Source organism: Callorhinus ursinus, unplaced genomic scaffold (assembly GCF_003265705.2).
Source record: "Callorhinus ursinus isolate GAN/ISIS: 27379988/994484 unplaced genomic scaffold, GSC_fseal_2.0 scaffold16, whole genome shotgun sequence".
NCBI classification, from domain to species: Eukaryota; Metazoa; Chordata; class Mammalia; order Carnivora; family Otariidae; genus Callorhinus; species Callorhinus ursinus.
In genome coordinates this window covers 10,444,211-10,471,923 of record NW_027397078.1, presented here as the reverse complement: position 1 = coordinate 10,471,923, position 27,713 = coordinate 10,444,211, and the positions used below count along the sequence as shown (strand labels likewise).

The window sequence follows — 27,713 nt, the reverse complement described above, 5'->3', positions numbered from 1 at the left end:
ACCAGTTAATCCATTTGAGCCTGGTGCTTTCTGTCTTGAAAAGTTATTAATAACTGATTCAATTTCTTTAACAGATATAGGCCTATTCAGATCATCTGTTTCTTTCTTGTGTGAGTTTTAGTAGATTGTGTCATGAGATCTGTAGTAACGTCCTTGTTTTCATTTCTGATATTAATAATTTGTGTCTTCTCCCTTTTTTCCTTAGTTAGCCTGGCTAGGGGCTTATTGATTTTATTGATTTTGTCAAAGAATCAGCTTTGGCTTTTGCTGATTTTTCTCTATTGATTTCCTGTTTTCAATTTCCTTGGTTTCTGCTTTAGTTATTAATATTTCTTCTTTTCTGCTTACTTTGCATTTATTTTTTTCTTCTCTTTCTAGTTTCCTAAGGTGGAAACTTAGAAGATTGATTTTAGATCTTTTTTTTAAGGATTTTTATTTATTTATTTGAGAGAGAGAGAGTGAGCACGAGCGGCAGAGGAGTAGAGGCAGAGGGAAAAGCAGACTCCCCACTGAGCAGGGAGCCCGATGTGGGGCTTGATCCCAGGACTCTGGGATCACGACCTGAGCTGAAGGCAGCCACTTAACCAATTGAGCCACCCAGGTACCCCTAGACCTTTCTTTTTTTCTAATATATGTATTCAATGCTATAAATTTCCCTTTAAGCACTGCTTTCAATGCAACTCACAAACTTTGATAAATTGTATTTTCATCTCATTAAGTTTAAAATATTTGTTAATTTCTCTTGCGATTTCTACCATGGCCCATGTGTTATTTAGAAGTGTGTTGTTTAGTATCTGTGTATTTGGGGATTTTATTGATTTCTAGTTTAATTCCATTGTGGTCTAAAAACAGACACTGTATGGTTTCTATTCTTTTAAATTTGTTAAGGTGTGTTTTATGGCCCAGAATGTGGTATATCTTGGTGAATGTTCCATGTGAGCTTGACAAAAATGTGTATTTTGATGTTGTTGGGTAAAGTAATCTATAAATATCAATAATATCCAGTTTATTGCTAGTGTTGTTGGGTTCAACTATGTCTTTACTGATTTTCTGCCTGTTGTATCTGTACATTTCTGATCAGGGAGGTGTTGAAGTCTACAACATGATAGTGGATTCATCTATTTCTCATTGCAGTTCTATCAGTTTTTGCTTCATGGTAAAAAACTACACTTCACAACATAGTTTGATGCTCTATTGTTAAGCACATACATGTTAAGAACTGTTATGTCTTCTTAGAGAAATGACCACCTTATCATTTTATAATGCCTTTCCTTATTCCTGATAATTTTCATTACTTAGTAGTTTGCTCTGTCTGAAATTAATATAACTACTCCTGCTTTCTTTTGATTAGTGTTAATATGGTATATTTTTCTCCACCATTTATATTTTTTATTATTTAAGTATAATTGTTATACAATGTTATATTAGTTTCAGATTTGACAATTCTATACATTATCTTATGCTCTCCACAATGAGTGTAGTTACCATCTGTCATCATACGATGCTATTGCAGATTGTTGACTATATTCCCTATGCTGTACTTTTCATCTCTCTGAATTATTTAGAAGTAGAACTTTGTACCTCTTAATCTCCTTCGCTTATTTCACCCATTCCCCCTAACCATCTCCCTTCTGGCAACCAACAGTTTGGTCTCTGTATTTATGAGTCTTGTTTCTGGTTTGTTTGTTTTGCTTTTCAGATTCCACATATAAGTGAAATCATATGGTATTTGTCTTTATCTGACTTATTTCACTTAGCATAATATCTTTTAAGTCCATCCACGTCACAAATGGCGAGATCTCATTCCTTTTTATAGCTGTAATATTCCATTGTGTGTATATACATGTACACACACATTTATATACATAATATATGTAAATTATATATATATAATGTTTTACATATATTATGTATATATATATAACATTTCTTTATCCATTCATCTATTGGTGGACACTTAGGCTGCTTCCATAACTTGGCTATTGTAAATAGTGCTACAATAAGTGTAGGGGTGCATATATCTTTTCAAATTAGTGTTTTCATTTTCTTTGGGTAAATACCCAGTAGTGGAATTACTGGGTCATATAGTAATTCAATTTTTAATTTTCTGAGGAACCTCCAAAGTGTTTTCCTAAGTCGTTGCACCAATTTATAGTCTCACCAACAGAGTAGGAGGTTCCCTCTACTTCACATCCTCACCAACACTTGTTATTTCTTGTCTTTTTGATTCTAGCCATTCCAACAAGTGTGAGGTAGTATCTCATTGTGGTTTTGATTTGCATTTCCATGATGATTAGTGATATTGAACACATTTTCATGAGTTTGTGGGCCATTTGTAAATCTTCTTTGGAAAAATGTCTATTCAGGTCCTCTGCCCATTTTTAATTGGATTATTCTTCTTGGGGGTGAGTTGAGTTGTATAAATTATATATTTTGGATATTAACTCCTTAACAGATTTATCATTTGCAAATATTTTCTCCCATTCAGTAATTTTCCTTTTTGTTGATCGTTTTCTTCAATGTGCAAAAGCTTTTTATTTTCATGTATTTCCAATAGTTTTTGCTTTTGCTTCCCTTGCCTGAGGAGACATATCCATAAATAAGTTGCTAAGGTCAGTGTCAAAGAGATTATTGGCTATATTTTCTTTTAGGAATTTTATGGTTTCAGGTCAACACATTTAGGTCTTTAATCTATTTTGAGTTGTGTGTGGTGTAAGAAAGTGTCCCTGTTTCATTCTTTTGCATGTAGCTGTCCAGTTTTATCAATACCATTTACTGAAGAGAATGTCTTTTTCTCATTGTATATTCTTGCATCCTTTGTCATTGATTAATTGACCATAAAAGTGTGGGTTTATTTCTGGTCTCTCTATTCTTTGTTTTCTGGCCTCTCTATTCTGTTCCATTGATCAATGGGTCTATTTTGTGCCAGTACCATATTTTTTTACTATAGCTTTCTAATATATCTTGAAGTTTGAGACTGTGATGTCCCTAGTTTTGTTCTTCTTTCACATTATAGCTTTGGTTATTCACTTTTTTTTGTGGTTCCATGTAAATTTCAGGATTATCTGTCCTATTTCTGTAAAAATTACTATTGTATAGGGATTGTATGGAATCTGCGGATTACTTTGGGTAGTATGGACATTTTAATATTAATTCTTCCAATCCATGAGCATGGTTATTTTTCCATTTGTTGCATCATCTTTAATTTCTTTCTTCAATGTTTTATAGTTTTCAGAGTGCAGGTCTTTCACTTCCTTGGTTAAACTTATCCCTAGGTATTTTATTCTTTTTGGTACAATTGTAAATGGGATTGTTTTGTTAGATCTAATAAATAAACTTGGTAAAATTGCAGAATACAAAATTTATATATAGAAATCTTTTGCATTTCTATACACTAATAATGAACTAGCAGAAAGAAATTAAGAAAACACTCCATTTACTTTTTAATCTGTATATGTCTTTATATTTAAAGTGGGTTTCTTGTAGAAAACATATAGTTGTCATGTTTTTGATCCCCTCTTAAGTCTCTGTTAATCGGTACATTTAGACCAATGAATTTAAAATGATTATTGATATAGTTGGATTAATGTTTATCATCTGCATTACTGTTTTCTATTTGTTGCCATTGTTCCTCTGATTGTCTTCCACTCTTTTTCTGTGGTATATGGTTTTCATTGAGCATTTCATATGATTCCATTTTCTCTCCTTTCTTAGCACATGTTATACTTCTTTTTTTAAAAAAACTTTTTAAGTGATTGTTCTAGAGTTTGCAATATGTATTTACATCTAATCCAATTCCTCTTTCAAATTAACACTGTACCACTACACTGGTAGTGTGAGTATCTTATAATAACAAAATAATCCTAATTCCTTCCTCCCATACCTTATAGTATTGCTGTCATTAATTTCACTTACATATAAGCATACATAAGCATATATATATATAGAGAGAAAGAGAGAGTTGTATATATACATACACGCACATAAGCATACACAATTGAATACACTGAATTCATTATATTGAACAAACATCTGCTAGATGAATTAAGAATAAGAAAAATTAAAAACAAATTATTTTACCTGCACTTATTCCTTCTTTGATGCTCTTCCTAACTTTACATAGATCTGAGTTTCTGACCCATGCTATTTTCCTTCTTTCAAAGAACTTCTTTAATATTTCTTGCAAAGCAGGTCTACTGGCAACAAATTCCCTCGATTTTTGTTTGAGAAAGTCTTTTTTTCTCCTTCACTTTTGAAAGATAAATTTACATGGTATAAAACTCTAGATTGGTGTTTTTCCTCTTCTCTCAACACTTTAAATATTTTATTCCACTCTTTTCTTGCTTGCATGGCTTCTGAGAAGTTGTATGTAATTCTTAACTTTGTTCCTCTATAGGTAAGGTGTTTTGTTCCTCTGGCTTCTCTAGGACTTTATCTTTGATATTTTTTGCAATTTGAAAATGATATGCCAAGTTGTAGGGTGTTTTTTGTTTGTTTGTTTCTTTGTTTGGGTTTTTTAAAATATTTATCCTGCTTGATGTTCTCTCAGCTTCCCAGATCTATGTTTTGATGTCTGACATTAATTTGGAAAAGTTCTAAATCAAATTGTTTCAAATATTTCTTCTGTTCTTTTCTCTTCCTTTTCTGGCATTACCATTACTGGTATGTTACATTTTTCTGTGTAGTTGTCCCACATTTCCTGGATATTCTGTTCTGTTTTTAGTCTTTATTCTCTTTGATTTTTGGTTTTCAAGAATTCTATTGATATATCGCCTGGCTCACAGATTTTTTTTCCTCAGTTGGGTCCAGTCTACTAATAGGTCCATCAAAGGCATTCTTCATTTCTGTTACAGTATCTTTTATCTCTTGCATTTCTTTTTGGTTCTTTTTTAGGATTTTCATTTCTCTGCTGACAATGCCCATCTGTTCTTAACATGTTGTCTACCTTATCCATTAGGGCCCTTAGCATATTAATCACAGTTGTTTTAAATTCTCAATCTGATAATTCCAAAATCTCTGTCATGTCTTGTTCTGATTCTTGCTATGTCTCTTTGAATTGCTTGTATTGTCTTTTGGTGTGCCTTGTAAGGTGTGGGTTTTTGTTTTTAATAGCCAGATATGATGTACCAGGTAAAAGGAACTGCTGTAAATAGGCCTTTAGTAAGGTGGTGGTGAGGTGTGGGGAAAGGGAAAGCATTCTATAATCCTATGATTGGGTCAGTCTTTTAGTGAGCCTATGCCTCTGGACTATAAACTTCACAAGTGTTTCTTAGTTTTTTCCTCCCCCCTTGGGTGGGACAGGATGGCTAGAGTGTATTGGGGTTGGGTATTTCACTTCTCCCAGTCAGTTAGGGTCTGAAAATACCCCTAGCAGGTTAGGCTCTGGTTAACTAGTTTCCTCGGAGAATAGGCCTTGTTAAGAACAGAGTGTTCTAGCATATTTCAAAATGGTTCCTTTTCCTCTTCCCCTGCTGGAAGCCTGAGAGGATTTTTCTCTGGTATTTACTGTGGGAACCTGGCTGAGCTTCTGGAGGTAAATCTCACAATATTGTAAGGGCTCCCCTATGAGTGGGTCCCCCAAGGGGTTTTAACTCTCAGAGTTTTCAACACTGAACTTCTAGCAATTTGTCAATTACAATTCAGATTTCCCTACCCCAGCACTGGTTCCCACAGTGGCTTCTGCTAGTGAGTCTCGGCTCCAATAAGCTGCAAATCTCTTTATTTGCCTGTCTCCAATCTTGGGGGCAGTAGCTTGCCCTGTGTCCTTCCTTCTCTTATGGATCCAAGAAGAGTTGATTTTTCAGTCTGTTCAGCTTTTTACTTGTTTAAAATAGAGTGGCGACTTCCAAGCTCCTTACATGTGGAACTGGAAACCGAAAGTCCCTTGCCAGCAGAACTTTTCTGAAAGAATTGCTAATAGAAGTTCCTCAGACAGAAAGAAACTTGGAACATTAGAAATGAAAGAAGAGCAACAAAATGGTAAATACCTGGGTAAACAAAATATCCTCTCCTGTTGACTTCTTTAAAATATGTTTGATAACTGAAAGCAAAATTTATCACATTTTCTGATCAGTTTTTGATGAAAGTTTTCTGATTTTTCTGATGAAGTTTTTGATATATGTAGATATACTACAAAAAAGGTAACTACAATATAAAAGGTAAAGGGACCTATAGGATGCTAATATTTTTTTCCACTTAAAATAGCCAAATATTGATTCTGAATAGACTGTGAAAAGTTGAGTATGTATATTATAAGCTATAGAACAAACATTAAAAATACTATATAAAGAGGTGTTCTCTCCCATCCAGCGGCTGCGGCGCCCGCCCTGACCCAGACCCTCCGCCCCTAGATTCGACTGGCAGCGCAGCCCCCCAACCTCGCACTGGTGTCGGATGCGAGAGCTTGTGCTTAAGTAAGAAATCAGTCATTAGAAACATTCAAGCAAAGGTTGGACAACTAATTTTCCGGAACAAAAGGAAACTCATGCATCAGAAAAGGTGACTAATAAACATACCAATAGAATATGGCTGCACAAATACCAGAATCTGATCAGATAAAACAGTTTAAGGAATTTCTTGGAACCTACAATAAACTTACAGAAACCTGCTTTTTGGATTGCGTTAAAGACTTCACAACAAGAGAAGTAAAACCTGAAGAGACCACCTGTTCCGAACATTGCTTACAGAAATATTTAAAAATGACACAAAGAATATCCATGAGATTTCAGGAATATCATATTCAGCAGAATGAAGCCCTGGCAGCCAAAGCAGGACTTCTTGGCCAACCACGATAGAGAAGTCCTAATGGATGGACTTTTGATGAAAGATTGCCAGCAGCTATTGTGATGGAAATGAGGATTCATCTGATAGAATCCCCTGAAAGCAGTAGCCACCATATTAAACTGTCCTAACTTTGGCAAATGGAAACAACTGGAGAAACAAAATTGCTATTTACCGAGAATAATCAAAATAGGAGGTCTTATTGTTGAATGAAAATAATAAGATGGAACATTTGTTGAGGCCTTAAGATTCAGCAGCTTGGTAATTTCATTAGAAAAATAAGCCACTGTTTCTTCAATTGTGACTGTTAATTTTAAAGCAAAATATGTGTTCAATCATGTATGAGATAGAACTTTTTATTACTAAAAGTAAAATAAATGGAAATATCACTGAAAAAAAAAATACTATATAAAGAGACAGTAAAAAACACAATATAAAAAATAAAATGGAATATTAAAACATGTTCAAATAATTGAAAAGGAGGCAGAAAAAGGGAAACAGAGAAATAAAAACACAGAGGAACATCCACAAAACAAATAATAAAATAGCCTAAATCCAAACATCAATAATTACATTAAATTTAAATGTAAAAGTAAGAAATTGTCAGAATGGATTAAAAAAGAACGAGACCCAACTATATGCTATCAACAGGAGACTCACTTCAAATAGAATGATATAGGTATATTAAAAGTAAAAAATAAATACTTTTATGCAAATATGTAAATACTAATAAAAGGAAAGTTGGAGTGACTAGTAAAAAATACAATAGACACTTTGGCAAAGTGGCACAATGCTGAATCAAAGCTACTTGTCACCAATAAATTATTTCCATTCTTTTCTCAGGAAAATTTTGCTTCATCTCACCCACAGACCTTCCAAGCCTCTAGATACTAAAAAAACTGTCAAGCTCTAGCTGGTTTGGAATTAGAATCTTGCAGATTGCTCTAATCTAATGGCTTCCTTTAGGAACACAAGACATAACACCTTTCTCCTTCACTTTCCCAGTTAGGCACAGGGATATTTTCCAGACAGATCTGTTTCCTTTAACCTGAATAGATCTTTTTGTTTTCCACTTTCATTTTACCTTCTCTGTAGTACAAAGTCTTGTACTTCAAAATTACAAGAAAACTAGGTGGCCAAATAACTAACATCACTTGCCTTGCATCTCATTTGTCAGCTAAGAGGGCTATGCACGGCCACAAGTAAGGAGATAGCACTCTGAAAGTTTCCTTTATAAGAATAGTTCTTTAGAAGGATAATTTTCTACCATTCCTATATTATATCACACATAAAAAGTGATAATAATATTTGTGACATTCTGGGACAAGTAGGAAGAGAGTGCCATGGCCAGCAACTGGCTCCGGGCACTGGGCTCCTCTAGGCTGCACCAGGCTGTCCAGAAGCCTGTAGGGAATGATACACTGGCACACCTATAACCCATTTGTGGAAGCTGCAATCAGAAGGATGGGCACTATTTTAGCATAAAATACAGGATCTTGCTATAGCAATCCCTGTGGATTTACCTTTTGAGTTTCCATAATCCTCAGCTTAATTGTACTTAATCTCTTTCACTTTTTAAATACTTCAAAAATTTTTAAATAAAAGAGAACATTAAATCATGTTACACAGTAGTTTCCTCACACATTAAAAAAAAATCAGTACAAAGCTCTGTATGCTAACTTCCCATGGAAACGATAGGCAGAGAAATGATAGAGATTTGGGACCTGGTTTCCTAAATTCTGGAATATTACAGATCCTTTCTCATTTTCGTTTTCCACTATATAATGGAGATAATAACACTTGTATGCTATGATTGTTGTGAATGTTAAGATACCTTCTGAAATGTGCTTAGCATAGTGCCTGGCACATAGTGGATACTCAATGAACACAGTTAGCTTCCTCTTCATTTTCATTCCCTAGAGTAATTTTTGCTAAAGAAATTGAGAGTAAAGAGATATGTCAGCTTTGAAGTCTCACAGAAGGCTTTATGGAGGGTATGTAATGATCTTGGCCTTGAAGGGAAGCTGAGATTTGATGGACAGTGAAAAAGAAGAAAGGCCTCCCAGGTCCTGGTAATAAGATAGCATGAGGATAATCTTTGAAGTCTCAGGCAGCCAAAGGTAGGATTAATGAATAAAGAACACTTGCTAAGTAGAAGAGATATTGATTTGGAACCTAGCCTTAAGGAAACACAATGAAAAAGTCTTACTTGTATGGGTGTGAGAGTTGATTCAGGTTAGCCCATGACCACATGGTGAAGTAGTCAAAATTTTCCTTCAGTGCTTTTCCAAAATGACTTTGCTGTCTTTTCTTCCCTTTCAGCATCACTTCTCCCAGGGACTCCATTATACTACTTATGCTCAACTATCACCTACTTGGGAAGGAAGTAGGCTAAAAATATCTAATTCATACTAAAGAGGTTTTGATCTAATGAGTTAACCCTTCTACTTCATCAGCATTTTAAAAGAGAATCTTGGATTGCATTAATCAAGAGAAAAGCTCTCCTGTGATTGAATTTCCAGCACTTCTCCTGAGTAGGGAAGATATTTCTGATTATAGAGGCTACCCACTCAAATCATACCACAAAGATAACTTCCCACTCCATCTATGGGTGATAAGGACCCTAATTAGTAGACCTGGGTATGCACAGTTGAGACATAATCATGCCTTAATATCAACATTCTAAATGAGGCTCTAGAAGAATTTGTCTGAATCACCCCCATGCAAGTGTCGGGGTTGAATAGTCAGGAGAAACACTACAGGGATTCCTGGCTGAAGCAGCCCAGGGTACAAAGAAATGGAGGAGCAAGCAAGTGAGAGAAGCCAAGACCCAAAGTAATAGTATTAAATCCAAAGGGGCAGATGCCTGATTAACAAGCATTCTCCACGCTTTTGGAGTTAGGGGAGATGGGGTTCAAAATAAGAACTGGTCAGGAATAGCTGGTGAGTCCAAGGGGGTTACAATGACCAGTCTATCCATAACATCCATGGCTCATGCTTCTTATTCAGTGACTGCCCACTGGATTAGTTTGAAAGCTTAAAGGCAGAGTGAGCATAAAGGATGCAGCAAAGGACTTGTGATGCTATGGGAAAATTTTAAATAAATATTAGAGAATAATTGGTAGCTATTAAAATACAGAAGCTATGAAGCTATTAGAATACAGAAGTTATGGCACATACATCCAGAGGAGATAGTAAAATCACAATTTAAAGACTCATTAGACACCCATTCATTTCTAAGACAGGATTTAAGAAAAATAATGAGATCTATCTTGCGGTAGTGCAGAGATATGAGCTAAATGACCCACGAGAGGTCTCTTCAAACCCAAGAGATTCTGTTTAAACGTTAGAATCCATCTGCTGTAATGGAAATTAAATCCAATAAGCATTCTCCTCGGAAAAACATTGCTTTATATGAGCAATGCTCTATTTGCTCTTCTATTTCTTTCTTTTCATCCCTTCCAAATTAAAAACTGGCTCAAACCTATCTCCAAAGTAATTTTCTTGATATTAACCCCTAAGAACAGGATTCATAGCCTAATATACCAAGAATGGCAAATAGACTTCATCTTGATAGAGGTTTCCTGAACTTTGTGTTGAGAAATATTTTGAAGCTGCATTCAGAGGGCTGTGTCTGATTAGCAATGCTGCCCTGCAGGAAGGAGGGATTAGGGGGTGCTTAGCAGGTGTTTGCTACTCCTGCAATATAACAACTCAAGGAGTATTTATCATTAAAAGCAATAAAAAGATAATCTAATATTTTAATATTCTGAAGCTATATATATGATCTCACAGGTATCAATGAGATTTGATGCATCATGTAATGGACTCCTTCCAAGTATATGGAAATAAGGGGCTAGTTATTGTTCAAAAGAAAAAGATCCAATAGAAGAGGAAAAGGCATAATACTGGTACACTAAGAATAGATAAACTTTTTACAAATCCACTAGCCTAAGGTTGGAACCCTAAGAAAAACATTTAGGTATGATTTAAAGAAGAGAGGAAGAAGGAACTGATATTTTTATGGCCATATACCACACAGCTTGGCCTAATGGAGGACACAGATAATATTCTCCTAATGTTGATCACAAAACTGATTTTGTAGGCATAGAGCTGAACTGCAATTGTCATCCATTTCCAGAGCCATCTTGTTAAGCACAAAGCTATACTGCCTAAATCTCAGCTGGAACTCTGACCCCCTGCAATGCTTAATAACTTTTATTTCTTTAGACAGCCAAGCCTACTCAGCCACCTAATGGCCTTCAGTGTCCAAAAGGTAAATCTTCCTGGTAAAATCACTTTGGTTTCCTGAAGAACTCTTCCAGGGGATTCAACCCAGAATTTCTCAAACCTGGACTCAACCCCCAGGTCCCCGCTGTACCATCTAAAGTTGTGGAGATTACATGTGGTTCTGGTGGTTATGGTAATGTGGAAGACTCCAGCCCAGCATAGGGCTTACTTTCCTCCATCCTCCTATCTGCTCTGTCTGAGTCAAAGGGGTGTCTGGGAGTTGGGGATGAGGTGGCAGGGGGAAATGAGGGGATATTGCTTGACATATTGTTGGAACTCAAAGATTTATCAAATGAATAGTTGAATGAATGAATGGAATCCGGGGGACCACCTTAAATAATGGGAGGAAAAGTGCTTTCTAGCCTTGGAAAAATATATATAGCAAGCCAGAAAAATAAAGCCAGGCCACTGTAGATAAGATTGGTGCTTTCCTATCCTACTATCACCAACCATCCTCCACCTAAGACAGGAAAACTGAGATAGCTTTGCACAGGAGGTTTATCTGTCATTGGGAGAACCTAAAGACAGAAAGGTTAACCTTCAGGTTAGCAGGGGGAAGTTTATGCAGACATGATGAAATTTGGCAGCACTTAATCTGGGAGTTTTCTAGCATGTACAGTATGAAATAAGAGGGTCATGTACAAGATCACTGAAGTGTACAGTGTGTTCTACCTTTGAACCTGGGCTTGGACAAATAGACTTTTTCTCTTGAACAATATACTGGTATGTTAGGAGATAACAATATCAAAAACTCCAGAGACTTTAACAACTTTATTTGAGGAAACAACTGTGCTTAGTCTTAGTGACTAGAGATAAATCTGAAATCATTTCTGAATAAGAAGTTGGTTTTGTTTTCAATTTAGTCTTTTCTGAATTGTTCGTTTTGGATTTTAAGCTATGCTGCTATTGTCATTTTTAAAGAGCTAGAGAGTTTGGTGGTATTTAGCCATCTAAGTAAATTAGTGCCTAAGGCTGTATGAAACTGGCTATGTATTGGCTTTAAAAAGCGCCTGTACAGAGGATATACAATCTTGAGAACAAGTGGTATTTATAATCTGGTACCAGAACAAGTTTTGCCTTGGCAAATGTCAATTTTGCTTTACAATTACTTGGACAATGTTTCTGTCTTTTGTTTCAATTTCAGCTATTTATAAGCAAAGTATTGTTAATTATGAAATTAAATATGTAACTTAATCTCCACTTAGGTTTTGATACCATGCTAACTGAAATAACTATCTACTTGGTGAAGTTATATGGAAGAAGAGGACATTCTCAGCTTCGACTTACTCATTATCATGGACTGCTGTCAATGGAAAAAAACATACTTCATACCTCCAGCTCTGCTCCACAGAGCTAGCATGTTTTGAATCTTGTGCTCTTCTGTATAACTTAGACTGCTTAATTCAATCCATGACTGGAACATAGGGAGGAATATTTAATTCGTTCTGCGCTGTTGGGATCAGAATAGGACTGAGTTTTCTTGGGGATTGAGAAGACTGGGAATTTACAAAATGTCCATTTTCATGTTTAATTAGAAAAACTATCAAATTATGTCATCTGGAGTTGAGAACTCAGAATTCCTGGATATTCTGTAGGGCAGGCTATATGAGCACTAGGAAATGAAAGCCCTCCAGGAGCAGTCATGTGCTGATGGATGGGAACTGGATGGGCACACCAGCTCTCAAGTCTCTCCAGTGGGATAACCCTGAAGTTCATGTCTACATCACGGGTAGCATACTACTTCTGCACAGGGCCAAAGAGTAAATATTTTAGACTCTGCAGCCACACGGTCTGTGATGCAGCTCTTCAATTGCGCTGTTGCAGAGTGAAAGCACCCATAAACAATTCAGAAATGAGTGAGCGTGGTTATGTTCCAATACAATTTTATTTATGGATGCTGAGACTTGAATTTCCCATAATTTTTATGTGACATGAAATATTAGTCTTTTGATTTTTGTGACTATTAAAAAACATACAAGCCATTCTTAGCTCACGGGCTGTGTAAAACCAGGCTGGATTTGACCCACAGGCTGTAGTGTGTGAACTCCTGTTCTACATTATCTTTTGAAGTTTCCCTCAGGATTCCACAGTGGTATCTTGCTGGAAAACTCACCCTTTATTGCTTTTCCTTATCTTTCCCATCTTGCTTCCCCAGTCACCTAACAATATTCTCGGGAATCCACTCCCAAATAAATTGCTTGCCCTTGGATACTTGTCTTGAGGTCTGCTCCTGGGGGAAGCACAACTAAGACAACCAGCTTGGCTGATTAATCACTGAACTGAACGTTCATTGCTTTGGCACCATGAAGACCCCCAGAAAGACTCCTGCCTATGAGTAGATTTAATAAAAGGCTCCTTTCATTATCTTCTCAGATTGACAGTGCAGTGCATTAAAAATGCATAACCTTTACCATTCCAGTCTTCTGACTTGTACCTGAGGTAAAACTGAACGTGTTAACACCTGCAATGAGCCCAAGGCAGCCATTTCATCTTGCGTCCATGGCTCTCAAACCCCTGAGGACATCAAGGTGCTTCCTCAGCAGCACGTGTCAGTGAGTCAGAGTTAGTTGAGCCACGCGACAGCCCATAGGAATCCAGGGGCCTTGGGAGGGATGATAACCACCGCAGCAATCTCTGTAGCCATGGGGACTTAGGAAATGGGTCTCCTTCCCAAAGCTCCTTGAAAATAACCAAAGGACTAAATTATTTCCAGATCAAGGATAGCAGGTGGGTAGATGGGGCATTCATTTTTTTGGTTCCATATTGCTCCTTTTATATAGTAATTTCTTTCTTTGCAAATTGAAAAATCTTTCCTCACCCTGTTCTATGCTGTTCCAGATGGCTATACCCTCTCAGCCTGGCAGGTGCCTGCCTGTTGGCAATGAGGCTGTGAACTTATCAAGTACAGCATTTTCAGATCTGCAGACACAAATGAAGCAATGTAGATTCTTTTATTAATGACAGGCTTCTCTAATAAAAGGATGGGCCATGACATGTGAACTACAAGGGGATTATGAAACCATATCTGGCTCTAAAGTGCTAGGGACCTGTGCATTACCTAAAAATTGATTAATAGACACTGGTTTCCTCTACTCCTAATTGGTATGCAACATACAACACAAATATAATTGTAAACTTAAAAGAAAAAAAAAAGCTGACATTCTAGGACTAGCTCTGGGGTGTTTACCAGTTCTAACAAAACTGTTCAAAAATGTGTTTTAATTGGGTTTCCATTAGTAAGTCTAATCCAATGGGACTCCCTAATTACTGAGGTAGGTCTTAATTCCCTTTCATCATTATTTTCTCTCTTTTAGTCCAAAATAGAAAGAAAGAAGTTCTCTTTATTAAGATGTGAATTTTAAATTGAGCTTCAGTCCAGCAAAGTAAGCTACCACTGGTCCTTTCTGAGCCTAACCCTCTGGAGGGCTTCATTTTAAAATTCAAACACAGAGAGATTATTTATCAGTGTGGTTTTGGCAGTGACATAATTGCCCCTTGAAGAAAACAAATTGGCAGCCTTGCAAAAGAGGAAGTGGTTTTTATTTATTTATTTATTTTGTATGGGAATTAGGTTCTGCAAACAAATGCCTCTGACTACTGGGGCTTAAAAAAATGCTGTATGGTGTTCAAATGAAAAAGCAACATGAAACCAGTGAATGCCCATGGTCGCAGGGTGTGGGAAGTGTAGCCATGGTAATAAAAACCAAAGTGCCAGGGAGTAGCACACCAATGCCCAGAGCCATAAGCTTGCTGAAATTTCCACCCTAGACTCTGCATTCCTGCTTGAAAAACACCTCCTTCTTGATCAGACACACAAAGGCCTATGTTTCTGTGGTGTAGGAGGATGCAGTTAGGGTAGAGTAGAGAGAGAACTGGCTCAGGTATGGAGCATCCAGGTTATCTCCCTGCTTATAACAGTCTCGGGGTCTGTATGCTGCAGGCCTAGGAGAAGGAGAGAAAAAACTATTTCTTACCATCAGCCAGCATCACAGCCCTGGCATTTTTTTCATCAATTTGCATACCCAGGAACAGCAGGTGTATTTCAGAAGCATATGGATCACTGCCCCACCTCCCCAACACACACATACCTTCGCCTAGGTCTCCCTCCAGGCCCACTTTATCATATACATTCCCATCTGCTTTTGAATGCTGCAAGATTCACAACTCGGGGTTTATTCCTTGGATATAAGGCCTTGTTTCTTAGTAATGTGCACATAATCCTGGGATATATAACACCTTAACCCCTTAGCTTTTGAATTTAAACAAACCCACCACATTCATTGAAATTAACTCTTTCAAAACAGTCAGAAAATTAAAATGAATATGCTCTATTAATCACTTATACTTTACTGAATACAGGTAGGGAAAGGATTAGGCAAAGAAGGATTAAATAAAGGGGGAGATTGTGTGATCTCTATGATGATCAGGTCAATGGAAATGAAAACTGCCATTATTCTATTCAATCCAACCTCTCATTGCCACAAAGAAAGAAGATTCTACACAAGTGTTTATTCTTTATACTTGCTAGGGTATACTTTTTCTGTGAATGAAATATATAATAAAGTACATCTTAAAATAAGATTCATATTAAATACCCTGTTTGGGAATGTGGAAATTAAATTCATCAGAAAATTCTTCATAATTTAATCTATTTGGCCAGTAGAGATATCGTTACATGGCATTTCTCCAAGTCCCCAAGCTTATTTATATCACTTTGCTATCCTCATAACATCTGTGCTCTTAGGAGAGTAGGAATAAATTTAACTGAATACTTTTCTATTTAGCTGGGAGAAGATGCATAAAAGCATGGAATTGTAAGAAATGTCGTATCATGATAGTGTAGGGAATGTAAAACATTCATAAACAGCTGGTTAGAGTATAACTTGGAGGACAAATTTGGTCACTTTATCAAAACATATCATGTGATATAATTTAATGTAGCAGTACTTTTTCCAGAAAGTTATTGCATAGGAGCACCCCAACGAACAAGTGAACCAAGGTATAAGATATATGGGAGATGCCAAGATATTCATTGTAACGTTGCAAATGTGGCAAATGATGGAAAAATTTAAATATTTGTCAGTAGGTTAAATAAATTACGGCTTATTCACACAATGGAATGATACACAACCACTAAAAAGATTTAAGTAAATTTATACGTGCTGATACAGAAAGGTATTCTATTAAGTAAGCCATAATGCATAGAATCATACATATATTTTTTACAAGGAGAAATGGACAGGCACCTATTCGTGTGGTTACCTCTGAGGAGGTAGTATGTTGTCAGGGGAAAATTTTACTTTTCACTTCATAGTCTTCTGAACTGTCTGAATTTTCTTTTTGGAAGTATCCATTCATTACATGTATAAAATACTAATAACAAAGAAAAATAAAAAAGAGAAAAATGATAAAAGTGAACTGTCCTTTTTTTTCTTTAAATTTTTTATTGTTATGTTAATCACCATACATTACATCATTAGTTTTTGATGTAGTGTTCCATGATTCATTGTTTGTGCATAACACCCAGTGCTCCATGCACAATGTGCCCTACTTAATACCCATCACCAGGCTAACCCATCCCCCCAGCCCCCTCCCCTCTAGAACCCTCAGTTTGTTTTTCAGAGTCCATCGTCTCTCATGGTTCATCTCCCCCTCCGATTTCCCCCCCTTCATTCTTCCCCTCCTGCTATCTTCTTTTTTTTTTTTCTCAAAATATGTTGCGTTATTTGTTTCAGAGGTACAGGTCTGTGATTCAACAGTCTTGTACAATTCACAGCGCTCACCATAGCACATACCCTCCCCAACGTCTATCACCCAGCCACCCCATCCCTCCCACCCCCCACCACTCCAGCAACCCTCAGTTTGTTTCCTGAGATTAAGAATTCCTTTTGAAAGCATACCTAGGTATCATCTGGGCCTACATTCTTTCTTTGACAGTGACCATACTAGATTAGAAAGAGGTCAGAATTGCCTTCCCTGATGTGCCCTGAACATCAGTGTTCCTGCATAGGTTATAGATTTGCCACCATGAAATAACACCTATCCTATTAGAATCAGTATAAATTGCTCATAGTACTTCTTGGGGGTAACGAGTTTCATAAACTCATCAGCCCTACTTCACACCCTGATCAGGGGTACAGAGGGGAGAGGCCTCTAAATTTAGTCCTTTCAATCTTCAAGAGCTGCTTATAAGGTTCGATGAATAAGTTGATGTTTGTCCTTCCGTGTCTTTCACAAATGTATAGTCTTTGACTCTACCTCTTATGCAACTTTGCCTTTCTAGGCAGAAGAATAAGAAATCTTTTAAGCTGCCTTCAATAGAGGGACCCCCTGTTTTCCCAGTCATTTTAGCTCCCCTTCTCTGGGCACTGTTCAGCTCTGACATGAATTTTTTGGAGAGGTTTGAGAATCAGAATTGCAAATGGTTTTCTCAGCATGGTTGTGCAGGGATTTCATGCAATGTTCCCTGTTTTGTTTCCACTGACTTCTTTCCTGGCAACCCCACTCCCTGGCCAGCCTTTTAGAACAAGCTCCCCCATCTCCTTTTAGCCATTCTTTTCCCTCTGCAAGATATCAAACCTCCAAGGTGAAAATGGAAAAATTTCAGATGTTTCTAAATCATGGAATCCCAGAATAGAACTCAAAGGGTCATTAGATTTAATCTTGTCCAAACATCCCATTTTATAAGTGGGGGAGATGGAGGCCCAGGGAAGTTAAGCAAGGACTCCAACTTAAATTTCCCAGCTTCCATGCCAGCCCTCTCGCCATTTCATCTGTGTGCAGAAGAGATATTAGAAATATTTAATAGCTGTATATACCTAAGGCACCAGACTGTAGACTCCCCTGAGTGCTGGGTTAGGGTCCTGAAGGCACCCTGCTGTGGGGGACAATAGCTCTTTATTTGTTGGATCAAGGAATGGTGTGTGGCTCCTAGCGGATGGACAGAGGTTACTGGGGTGGTGGATAGGGGGGCTTGTGGAGCTCACAGCAACATCTTTTCACCCACCTATAAAGAAGTATTTCAATATATTAACTGGGACAGTCATCCAAGTGTGTACCAGTTGTGTAGTTATGTCTATAGAGTTCTTTGGTCTAATTTAGATAAAACTCAGGTATATATCTTTCTTCATTGCAATGCTTTGATGTGTAAAGACTCAAAGAGTCTCTGCAAAGTGATATGCTGTAAATCTTTCAAAATATAGACATCATGAAAATAACTTCCAGGTACTCTAAACATTATACATAATTAACCAAAATCTAGGGGTCTCACACATCCAGTGGCATTAGAATACTGCAGCCTTTCAGCGTCACTCAAAGATGAAATATTTAAATTGCAAAACAGATATATCTACACAGAAATGTGAGCGCTCTAAAAATGTATGAGCTGATGCTTATCCATCTTCAAGGAAAAATGAGTCACAGTAATGTTTCCCTCTGTGCAACAGATTTTGAATGGTGATTTATGCAGTTTAAAAGCAGCTAAGTAGCCCTTGTCAGTAAGACTATTGCAAGATTGTTGATGGCGACCACTTTGTACAAATTACCTAATCAATTCAATACCCCTTCCTCTGAGCAAAAGAATACGGAATACCCAACCCCAGGAATGGGTGGGGGTATGTGCATGAAGAGGCTCTTTGTTCTCTCATTCTCTTTTCTTCTCTCCAGCTCCTTAGGAGGTACTACATAAAGACACAGCATCCGTGAAAGGTAAACAATAGGATGTACAGAAATGTTCCCCATAAGAAACCTACCTAAGGCCCCCACCCCTAACATCTCTCCCATAGCTTGAAATCCCAACATTCCGTTTTGTCTTGAAGAGTGCCCAAATAAACAAACTTATTCCTGATAAGCCATAGATGCTTTTATCTCTGGAAACATTTTCTCCCATGGAAAAATGGGGTCTAGGTTTTGCCCCAAATTTATTTTCTCTATCAGGTTTCAAAAATATCAAAAGTTAAATCATACTTAGTCATACTTTTGAAGAAGTAGTCTGTATTGAAAATAAAAAGACTAGATGAAGAGAGGTATGGAAGATACTCGGTGTAATACTTGATGGATGTTGAATGAAAAATTAATCAATATGTATGTCAGTTATACCTCAATACACGATTTACAAGTTAACTCATAAGAACTTGCATATTTGAACTGGGGACTTCTAATGCCAAATTTTGTAACCTATAGAGTTCAATCAGAGAAACAAAACCACTACATACTACACGCACACACACACACACACACACACACACGAGTGCATGCAAAAAAGGGATTTGTTACAGGGATTTGACCTTACACAATTGTGGAAGCTAGTTAAGTAGTCTCTGTAAGATTGTTGTCTTTGCTTCTGATGCTGGAGCTTAAAGTCCACAGAGCAGGCTGTGGGGGAAGGGAAGATGGATATGCAGTGAGGGAAAGCAAGAATGAGCTGAAACCCACAAACCCACAGGAGGGGCTGAAAAACTGTCAGTTCGTGTCTCTAACCTTCACGGAATGGTTGTTCTGTAGAGGCTGGGGATCCTTCATCACAGAGCTAAGCCCACACAGCTAGCCCAGGAATAGAAGCAGCTGAAGGAAAAATTAGGGGAGGGTGGAGCAGCTGAAAGCCCAGCAGCTGTCTCACGCCAGTGAGGGAAATTAGCAGATCTGTGACAAAGTGTGTGAGCTCCAGAGTGGCTGCTGTTCCCTTCTTCCCTCCAAATCTCATAGAAGAATCTCTCTTTTGGCTCACCATAACCAGGAACATATAGGAAAGGGATTTCTGAAATATGTAGTGCAGCCTAGCAAAGTGACAGTGCAAAGCCACCATACTAGTCACTATACTCGGGGAGAAGGCAGAAGGGTTAACAGATTTCGGAGTCTCTAACAAATAGAGATGAAGGTATCTGTCTAGCAGGACAGAGAAGAGGGCAAAGGTACTGCAAGGAGAGAAAAGATAGTATATATTTGGTTAGTCACCCTCCCTCCTTCCATTCATTAAAAATGTGCATTGAGCATTTACTCTGTGTCAGGCCCCATATTAAATTGTATTTTTCAAAGATGGCCAATATATCCCTTCCAGCATGTTCATCTTATACTGTGACATTGAAACTCCTCCAACAAGAGATGTGATTTATATTCACCCCCCCTTAAATCCAGGCAGGACTGTGATTATGGCAGATGTGATGCTGCATAGCTTCTGAAGCTAGATCATAAAGGTTATTGAGTTTCCATCAAGCTCTCTATCTCTCTGGAGATTCTCTCTCCTTAAAGATTTATTTATCTATTTTAGAGAGAAAGAGAGACAGAGCATGAGCAGGGGGAGGGGCAGAGGGAGAGAGAGAGCGAATCCTCAAGCAGACTCCCCACTGAGTGGGGCTTGATCTCAGGACCCTGAGATCATGACCTGAGCCAAAATCAAGAGTGGGATGCTTAACCGACTGAGCCACCCAGGCGCCCCTCTCTGGAGATTCTTGTCATCAACTCAGTCTCCATGTTGAGGAAGCCCAACTGACATGGAGAGGTCATGTGTAAATGTTCTAGTTGATATTTCCAGCTATGATCTCAACACCAACCAACTAGCATTAATCACTAAAAATATGAGTGAGTTTTCAAATGATTGCTGCCCCCAGTCTTCAAGTATTGCCCCCGAAATTGATGTCAGAATGAGGAAGATGAGCTGTCCACACTGAATCTTGCTCAAACTGCAGATCTGTGAGCAAAATAGGTGTCATTATTTTAAGCCACCAAGTTTTGGGTAATTTGTTACACAGCCACAGTAACTGAAAAGAGGTTCTTTGCCAAACTGACAGGGGAAATAACGACTGATATATAGTCATATGGAATCATACATAATTACCTAAATCCTTTTTTTCTGTGGTATTAAATGCACTGCTTGAAGCTAAGTTTTTAATGAATACTTTTGTATAAATAATGGTATGTTTTTAACTTTTTATCTTGAAGTAATTATAGATTTGCATGAAATTGTAAGAAATAATACAGAGAGATCACATATACTCTTCATCTAGTTTCCCCTAGTGGTGGTAACATCTTACCTAACAAGTAACAATATCACAACCAGGAAACTGACATTGATACAATTTACCAATTTTATTAAGGTTTCACCAGTTTTATACATAGTTGTGTGTGTGTTTAGTTCTAGGCAATTTTATCACATGTAGTTTCATGTGATGACCATCACAGACAAGATCCAAAAGAATTCCATCACAGGGATCTCTGGAGAACCCTTCATAGCCATCTCCCTCCCATCACTACCACAACCCCCAATTCCTGGCAACCATTAATCTGTTCTCCATCTCTGATTTTTGCATTTCAAGAATGTTATATAAATGAAATCATACAGTATGTAAACTTTTGAGACTACCTTTTTTATTTTTATTTTTTTCTACTCAGCATTATTCCCTGGAAAGCCATCCAAGTTGTTGTGCATATCAATAGCTCAGTCCTTTTTATAGCTGAGCAGTATTTCATGATATGGATGATGTCCCAGAGCTATTTAAGCATCCACTCAATAAAGAACAATTGGGTTTTTTTCTGCTTAGAGATATTATGAATAAAGCTAGATGAACATCCGTGTATGGCTTTTGTGTGAAAATGAATTTTCATTTCTCTGGGATAACACACAAAAGTGAAATTGGTGGGTTGTACGGTAAGCACAATGTTTAGTTTTATAAGAAACTGTCATACTTTTTCCAAAGCAGCTGTACCATACATTCCCTTCAGCAATGTATAAGTGATCCAGTTTCCTTTGTATCCTCACTAGCATTTGGTGATATCATTATTTTGAATTTCAGCCATTCTGATAGGTGTACAGTGAGAGAATGACATATTTTGTAATATGATTAGACCAGATGTGCATACATTATGTGCACATCTAAACTCTTGTTTACCCCAGGGGTCTTATTTTCTTCAGGGTCTCTAGGCCTAGGGCCTGCTGAGATACTTCTTACCCATGTCAAATGTTGGGAGGACCTTTTTTTTTTTTTTTTTTTTTTACTACCACCTCTTTCCCCTTGACCATCCTCTTTGAAATGGAGAAGAGAATGAGTTACTTAAGGTCTATAGCTAATGGCTGGCTTTACTTTCTTAGAAATCATTCCTAATAGATATGCAGAGGCAGACTACATTGCTTTGCTCCAAAAAAAAAATTTAAATAAATTTTCTACAACAAGATACCTTAATGAGGAATTCAAGATAAAGAAAGATAAGGACAGGGAAAAGATTAAATCTGGAATAAAATTAAATATATAAAATGCATAAGGTCTCTTGCCATTGAGTCACAAATCTGTGCATTTGTAGAGTTAAGAGGGTGATGTACTGAGTTATCTAATTCATAACACTTATTAGGAAATACTAAAGCAGTTGAGAGTGAAGCAGATTGGGAATAAGTCAATAAGAAGTGGGGGATTGAACCTGTGCTAAACTAAGATGCACATGCATAATCTAAGAGGACAGCCACTACTCAGCTTTAGCTGATGTTGCCAAGAGGAAAAAGTAAGCCCAATGTTTCCAGATTTTCCAATTGTTTAAGAGGCCACAAAGTCAGATTTGTAGGTAGTTATCTCCTGATTTTTAATATATTAACAACTATATCAGTTAAAATACTAGCTGAACAAAATACTTTTGCTGTTGGCCTACCACTGCCCGTTGAAAACCTCTGGCCTGGAAAAGTAGACAGGAACATCTTATGCAAGGCAATCCTTATAAATATGACCTCTCTCAACTTAGCTTTGGGTAAATATTCAACATCACTGAGCTCATGGTTATGCTGACATGTGTACAAAACACAGATTGTCTGTGTTGTTGGTCAAGTGTGGTGTCATATGCTTTCGTGGTTAGTCAACAATAATAAAAAAGCAACTAAAGACTTGAACAGACACTTCACAAAAGATATCCAAATTGCCAGTAAGCATAGTAAAAGGTGCTCAGCATCATTAGCCATTACGGAAATAGAAATTAAAACTACAATGAGATAAAACTATATACCCACCAGAATAAAAAATACCAAAAACACTGAGTGTGGGTAAAGATGTGGAGCAACTGGAACTCTCCAACATTGCTGATAGGAATGCAGAATTTTACATCCTTCTTATTTCTTTTAAAAAGTATTATAGTCCTTCTTCATGATCAGCAATTCCATTTCTAAATATATATTAGCCAAAAGAAATTAATGCATAAATTCATAGAAAGACTTATACAAGAATGATCAGAGCAGCTTTATTCAAACTAGCCATCCACTGAAAATATCCCAAATGTCCATCAACAGGCAAATGAATAAACAAAAAACTCCATGGTATATTCATATAACTATGAGCGATAAAAGGAACTCATTAAGATGCATCCAACAATACGGATTAAGCTACAAAAAACACATTAGGTTGATGAAAGGAGCCTTACATAAAAGACTGGATATACGATTCCATTTATATGGCATTTGAGAACAAGAAAACTGATGGTAATTTAAAAACTGGTTGTCTCTGTGAGTGGGGGAATTGACTACAAAGGAGAGTAAAAGATGTTTCTGGGAGATGGAAATGTTCTGCATCTTGAGCTGGGTGATAGTTACATGATATATACATTTGTTACAGTTCTCCAAACTATATATATAAGACCCTTGCATTTTGCTGTATGTAAATTATACCTCGGGAATGTACTAAAGTAATAGCTCAGTCCTGATAGAAACAACTGTGGAACAACACCGCTGTCCTGGCCCAACTCACCTCTGCAGCTTCATGCAGGGAAAAAAATGTCAGCCTCCATGTTGGCATGTTATACTTGGGTGCATGAGCTTGGCCAGTTCCACACAGAGGTTGGTAAAGCACACATAGAGAATGACTGAAAGAGAAAAATTCTTTTTTCCCAAGACAATACCCATCACACAGAGAAGCAGTACATGCTAGTGGTTAAGAAAATGACTTTGAAGTCAAACAGCATAGATTCAAATTCTGGATCCCCCAAATATTAGCTGGGTAACCTTGAACAAATTCTTTTACTGTTCTAAGCCTCTTAATTCACATCTATAAAATGGATATAATAATACCTTCTTCCAAGTGTTGCCATGGGGATTTTTTCAAAAGTGCTTACCTAGTACAATGACACACACATAGCCAAGTATTCAATAAACAGTAGCATTTCACACTAGTCTTATGAGAACCAAATGTCTGAACATTTAATCTTCAAGGCTTGTCTACTGCCTTCTCCCTGAGATCCTTTCACCATCCTAAAACTCCTAGGAAGAGTAACACATCAAGTCCTTAATACCTTAGTGCAAATTACCTTGAGTAAGAAATGACCTCCTCAGAGTAAAGAAGGGCGGGGAAGTTGTAGAGTAATTTACTTGGGGTAGATGTAGAAGGAGGATGTGCCATTTAGGGTTCCCTGTTTACAAGTATCTGAAACAAGTTCTACCTAACTGAAGGCAGAAGGTTAAAAAGTCATGCTTGAGGGTCTGCAGAAATCAAGGTCACTCTACAGGCCTAGGGCACAGAATCAAAAACCATCAACTCCAAGCAAGAAGTGACTAATTAGTGCATTACCTCTAATAGTTTTTGTGCCTCTATTGCTCAAGATTCGAAGTCTTAGGAGAGACAATATGTTAGCCAAGTTCAGGTCAACTTCTCCATCCTGGCTCTTAAAAGTGGGCAAAGCAAGTAAGGACTGAATGCCTTCGGTTTCCAAATGGGGAAGCAAGAATCTGGCATTATGTTACACCAAGACCACCCTAATGAGAGAGAAATATTCCCCAAAATAAAATAGGAGAACTCTTGGAAAGTGGCAGCTGATACTGGGCAGCTGAAAACAACAAACGTCTACCAGAAAGAACACAGGGCAGAGCCGTGGAGGGCAGATAAGGCCCTTTTCCTTTTCTTGGCTTCTTAATTGGCTGTACTTGGAGCTTAATGACCTTCTCAGTGATTCCTTTATTAAATTCACCCCAAAAACAGCTCTGAGCAGCAGAGAGGGACCATCCATTTATCTCCTCATTAGTCACCTGTTCTGTATCTCACTGTATTTCTTAAAAGTCTAAGAGCTTTCTGGGAGGGTCAGCAAGAGGCCTAGAATAAATACTGAAGAGTGTCATTTTGTGGTACATATTTTACACATATAAAAGTTAAAAGATTAGGGTGACTTGCACAAATCATAGGAAAGCAACTGTACTAGCAAGATATACTCAATAATAGTCAGAAGATGGAAATGCAGAGAAATTGACTTTTCAGTTTGTGTAACTGTTGCCAGAATAAATATTTCCCTCTCACAGAAATATTATTTTGGTGTTGCCCACTATGACCTTCTAGGGAAGGAGGCCAAAATATAAATTTGAAAATTGTAATATAACTAAAGCTTATTTTATTTTTTAAAGATTTATTTATTTATTTATTTATTTATTTATTTATTTATTTATCTGACAGAGAGACAGAGAGATCACAAGCAGACAGACAGGCAGGCAGAAGGAGAAGGAGAAGCAGGCCCCCCGCTGAGCAGGGAGCCCGACATGGGGCTCGATCCCAGGACCCTGGGATCATGACCTGAGCCAAAGGCAGACGTTTAACCAACTGAGCCACCCAGGCACCCCACTAAGGCTTATTTTAATTTAAAAATTTTTTCTGTCTTTCCTACATGCATTTTCCTCAGCTTGAGAGAACCCATGTACTGCCATGTTAAAATATTTTGTTCAAGAAATTTATCACCAAAGTTTCTTAATTCAGTTAATGTGTGTGTGTGTTTTAAAGATTTTATTTATTTGGGAGAGAGAGAGAGGGAGCATGCATGAGTTGGGGGAGGGGCAGAAGGCGAGGGACAAGCAGACTTCATAATGAGCATGGAGCCCGATGTGGGGCTTCATCCCAGGACCCTGAGATCATGACCTGAGCTGAAGGCAGGAGCTTAACCAACAGAGCCACCCAGGTGCCACAATGTATATATGTGTTATTAAGTCTTTGTAAATGTTGACAACTGCCTTTTTAATTTTGGTTGTTATAATAGCATATCTTTTTGACTCAGTTTGGAATCATTTGTGCATGTCAACCAATTCCAAATATACTTCTGCTCCCCAGGCATCTTCAAGTAGTAAAAAACGTTGTTTTTACTATGATGCTGAACTTTACAAAATAGTATTTCTGTATTTATCACAAGACAACTGTATCTTCAAAGTTGAACTTTTTCACTGAATTTTCAATTTAATTAGTAATAACCTTAGATTTTTCCCTGTGACAGAATGAACTTCTAAAAATTTACTTTGATTCCATGAATTGAGTGAAAACAAAATTGAACCATCATTGTTAGAAACAGGTTTTCCATTTGAAGCTTCCACTATCACTGATATAAAACTGATCTCACTTAATTCTTTTTGCAGTTCTTCTACTAATGGAGCTAGCACAATAACATGAATCATTTCATTTTTAATATGTGTACATGAAAACTTAGAATAATAATGAATGACATTAATTTAGTAAAATGATTATTTGATCTAAATGAAAAGTCATGTCTTACAGAGGGATACATAAATACATCTTCTGAAGATGTACATGTTAAACTGATATCTTCAGACCCAGGCTTCTTAAATAAAGTACTAAGATTCAAAATAGATATTTATGTATCCCACAGGTTTATGTCTCAAGATTTTATACAGTCAATTATATTATTTTGGCTCCTAAGGTGAATGGTATGTGTCTCGAAAAATTTTGTGCAAATTATATGCCCATGATCAACTTTCTTGACAAATGGAAATTCAGTAGTTCATTTGTCATTAATAATCATGCACTTAATGTTTTTAAGCTCATTGGAACTAAGAGGGTTTATTGCAAAATAAAAAAGCATTATTAAACAGTAAAATAGTTGTTTCTTAGCATCATACAATAAATGACAAAAGTACTGTATAATATTCAAGCTTATCTCTCAGGGGTTAGCAAATTACTACCTGTGGCCCAAATCCAGCTCATGACCTGTTTATGTAAATAAAGTTTTATTGGAGCACAGACTCTTTCATTTATGAGTGCTGTCTTGGTTGAAACAGACACCAGATGATCCACAAAGCCTAAAATATTTACTCTCTGGCCCTTTAAAGGAAATATTTGCCAACCTCTGCTCTATATATAACACAGCAAGGCTGGTCAGCCTCTTTTTCCTGTACATATTTTATATATACCTAACCCAGGGTTTCTCAACCTTAGGACTATTCATATTTGGGGCTGGATAATTCTTTGTTGGGGAAGAGGGGGCTATTCTGGGCATTGTGGGATGTTTAGCAGCATCCATGTTCTCCATGCCAGTAGCACCCTCCCATTTACAACAACCAAAAATGTCTGCAAGACATTGCCAAATATCCTCTGGTGGGCAAAATCACCCCCAGTTGAAAATCACTGACCTAAACTATAATTTCCCCTCTGATCCCACCAACTGGGACCTGACAGTTTTGTGCATCTTGCAGGTTGAGGCTTAATACACAACCACAACTGACTGGTACCTCATGTGGCCAGCAAGGGCAAAGTAGCATCGAATACTTTTCCCACCACCTTCCAAGGCCAGTGGGCGTTAAGTTGTCTCTAGTCACGGATGAAACACACTTCATCAAATCATTGAGCACCCTGCATTCTGTCTTTGGAAAGAGTATGTTATTTTGTGTCTGGAAAGGGTCAGGAAATGAGCACTGG

The 27,713-nt window shown here is 37.3% G+C and overlaps 2 protein-coding genes across 2 annotated transcripts in view; one reads left to right on the top strand and one right to left on the bottom strand.

Moving 5' to 3' along the window:
- LOC141374276 (ferritin light chain-like) overlaps nucleotides 1-27,713 on the bottom strand; it is a 76,753-nt gene that overhangs the window by 25,013 nt on the left and 24,027 nt on the right. The gene's annotated exons all lie outside the window — the stretch shown is intronic.
- On the top strand, nucleotides 6,298-7,070 carry LOC112812886 (mitochondrial import inner membrane translocase subunit Tim9). Its single transcript, XM_025857865.2, has 2 exons — nucleotides 6,298-6,413; nucleotides 6,499-7,070. The coding sequence occupies exon 2, from the start codon at nucleotides 6,525-6,527 to the stop codon at nucleotides 6,792-6,794; it is 270 nt and encodes an 89-aa protein (XP_025713650.1). The 5' UTR covers nucleotides 6,298-6,413; nucleotides 6,499-6,524; the 3' UTR covers nucleotides 6,795-7,070.

What these genes read in the sequence shown, in the direction of transcription:
- LOC112812886 (XM_025857865.2), top strand. Translation starts at nt 6,525, where the DNA reads ATGGCTGCACAAATACCAGAATCTGATCAGATAAAACAGTTTAAGGAA.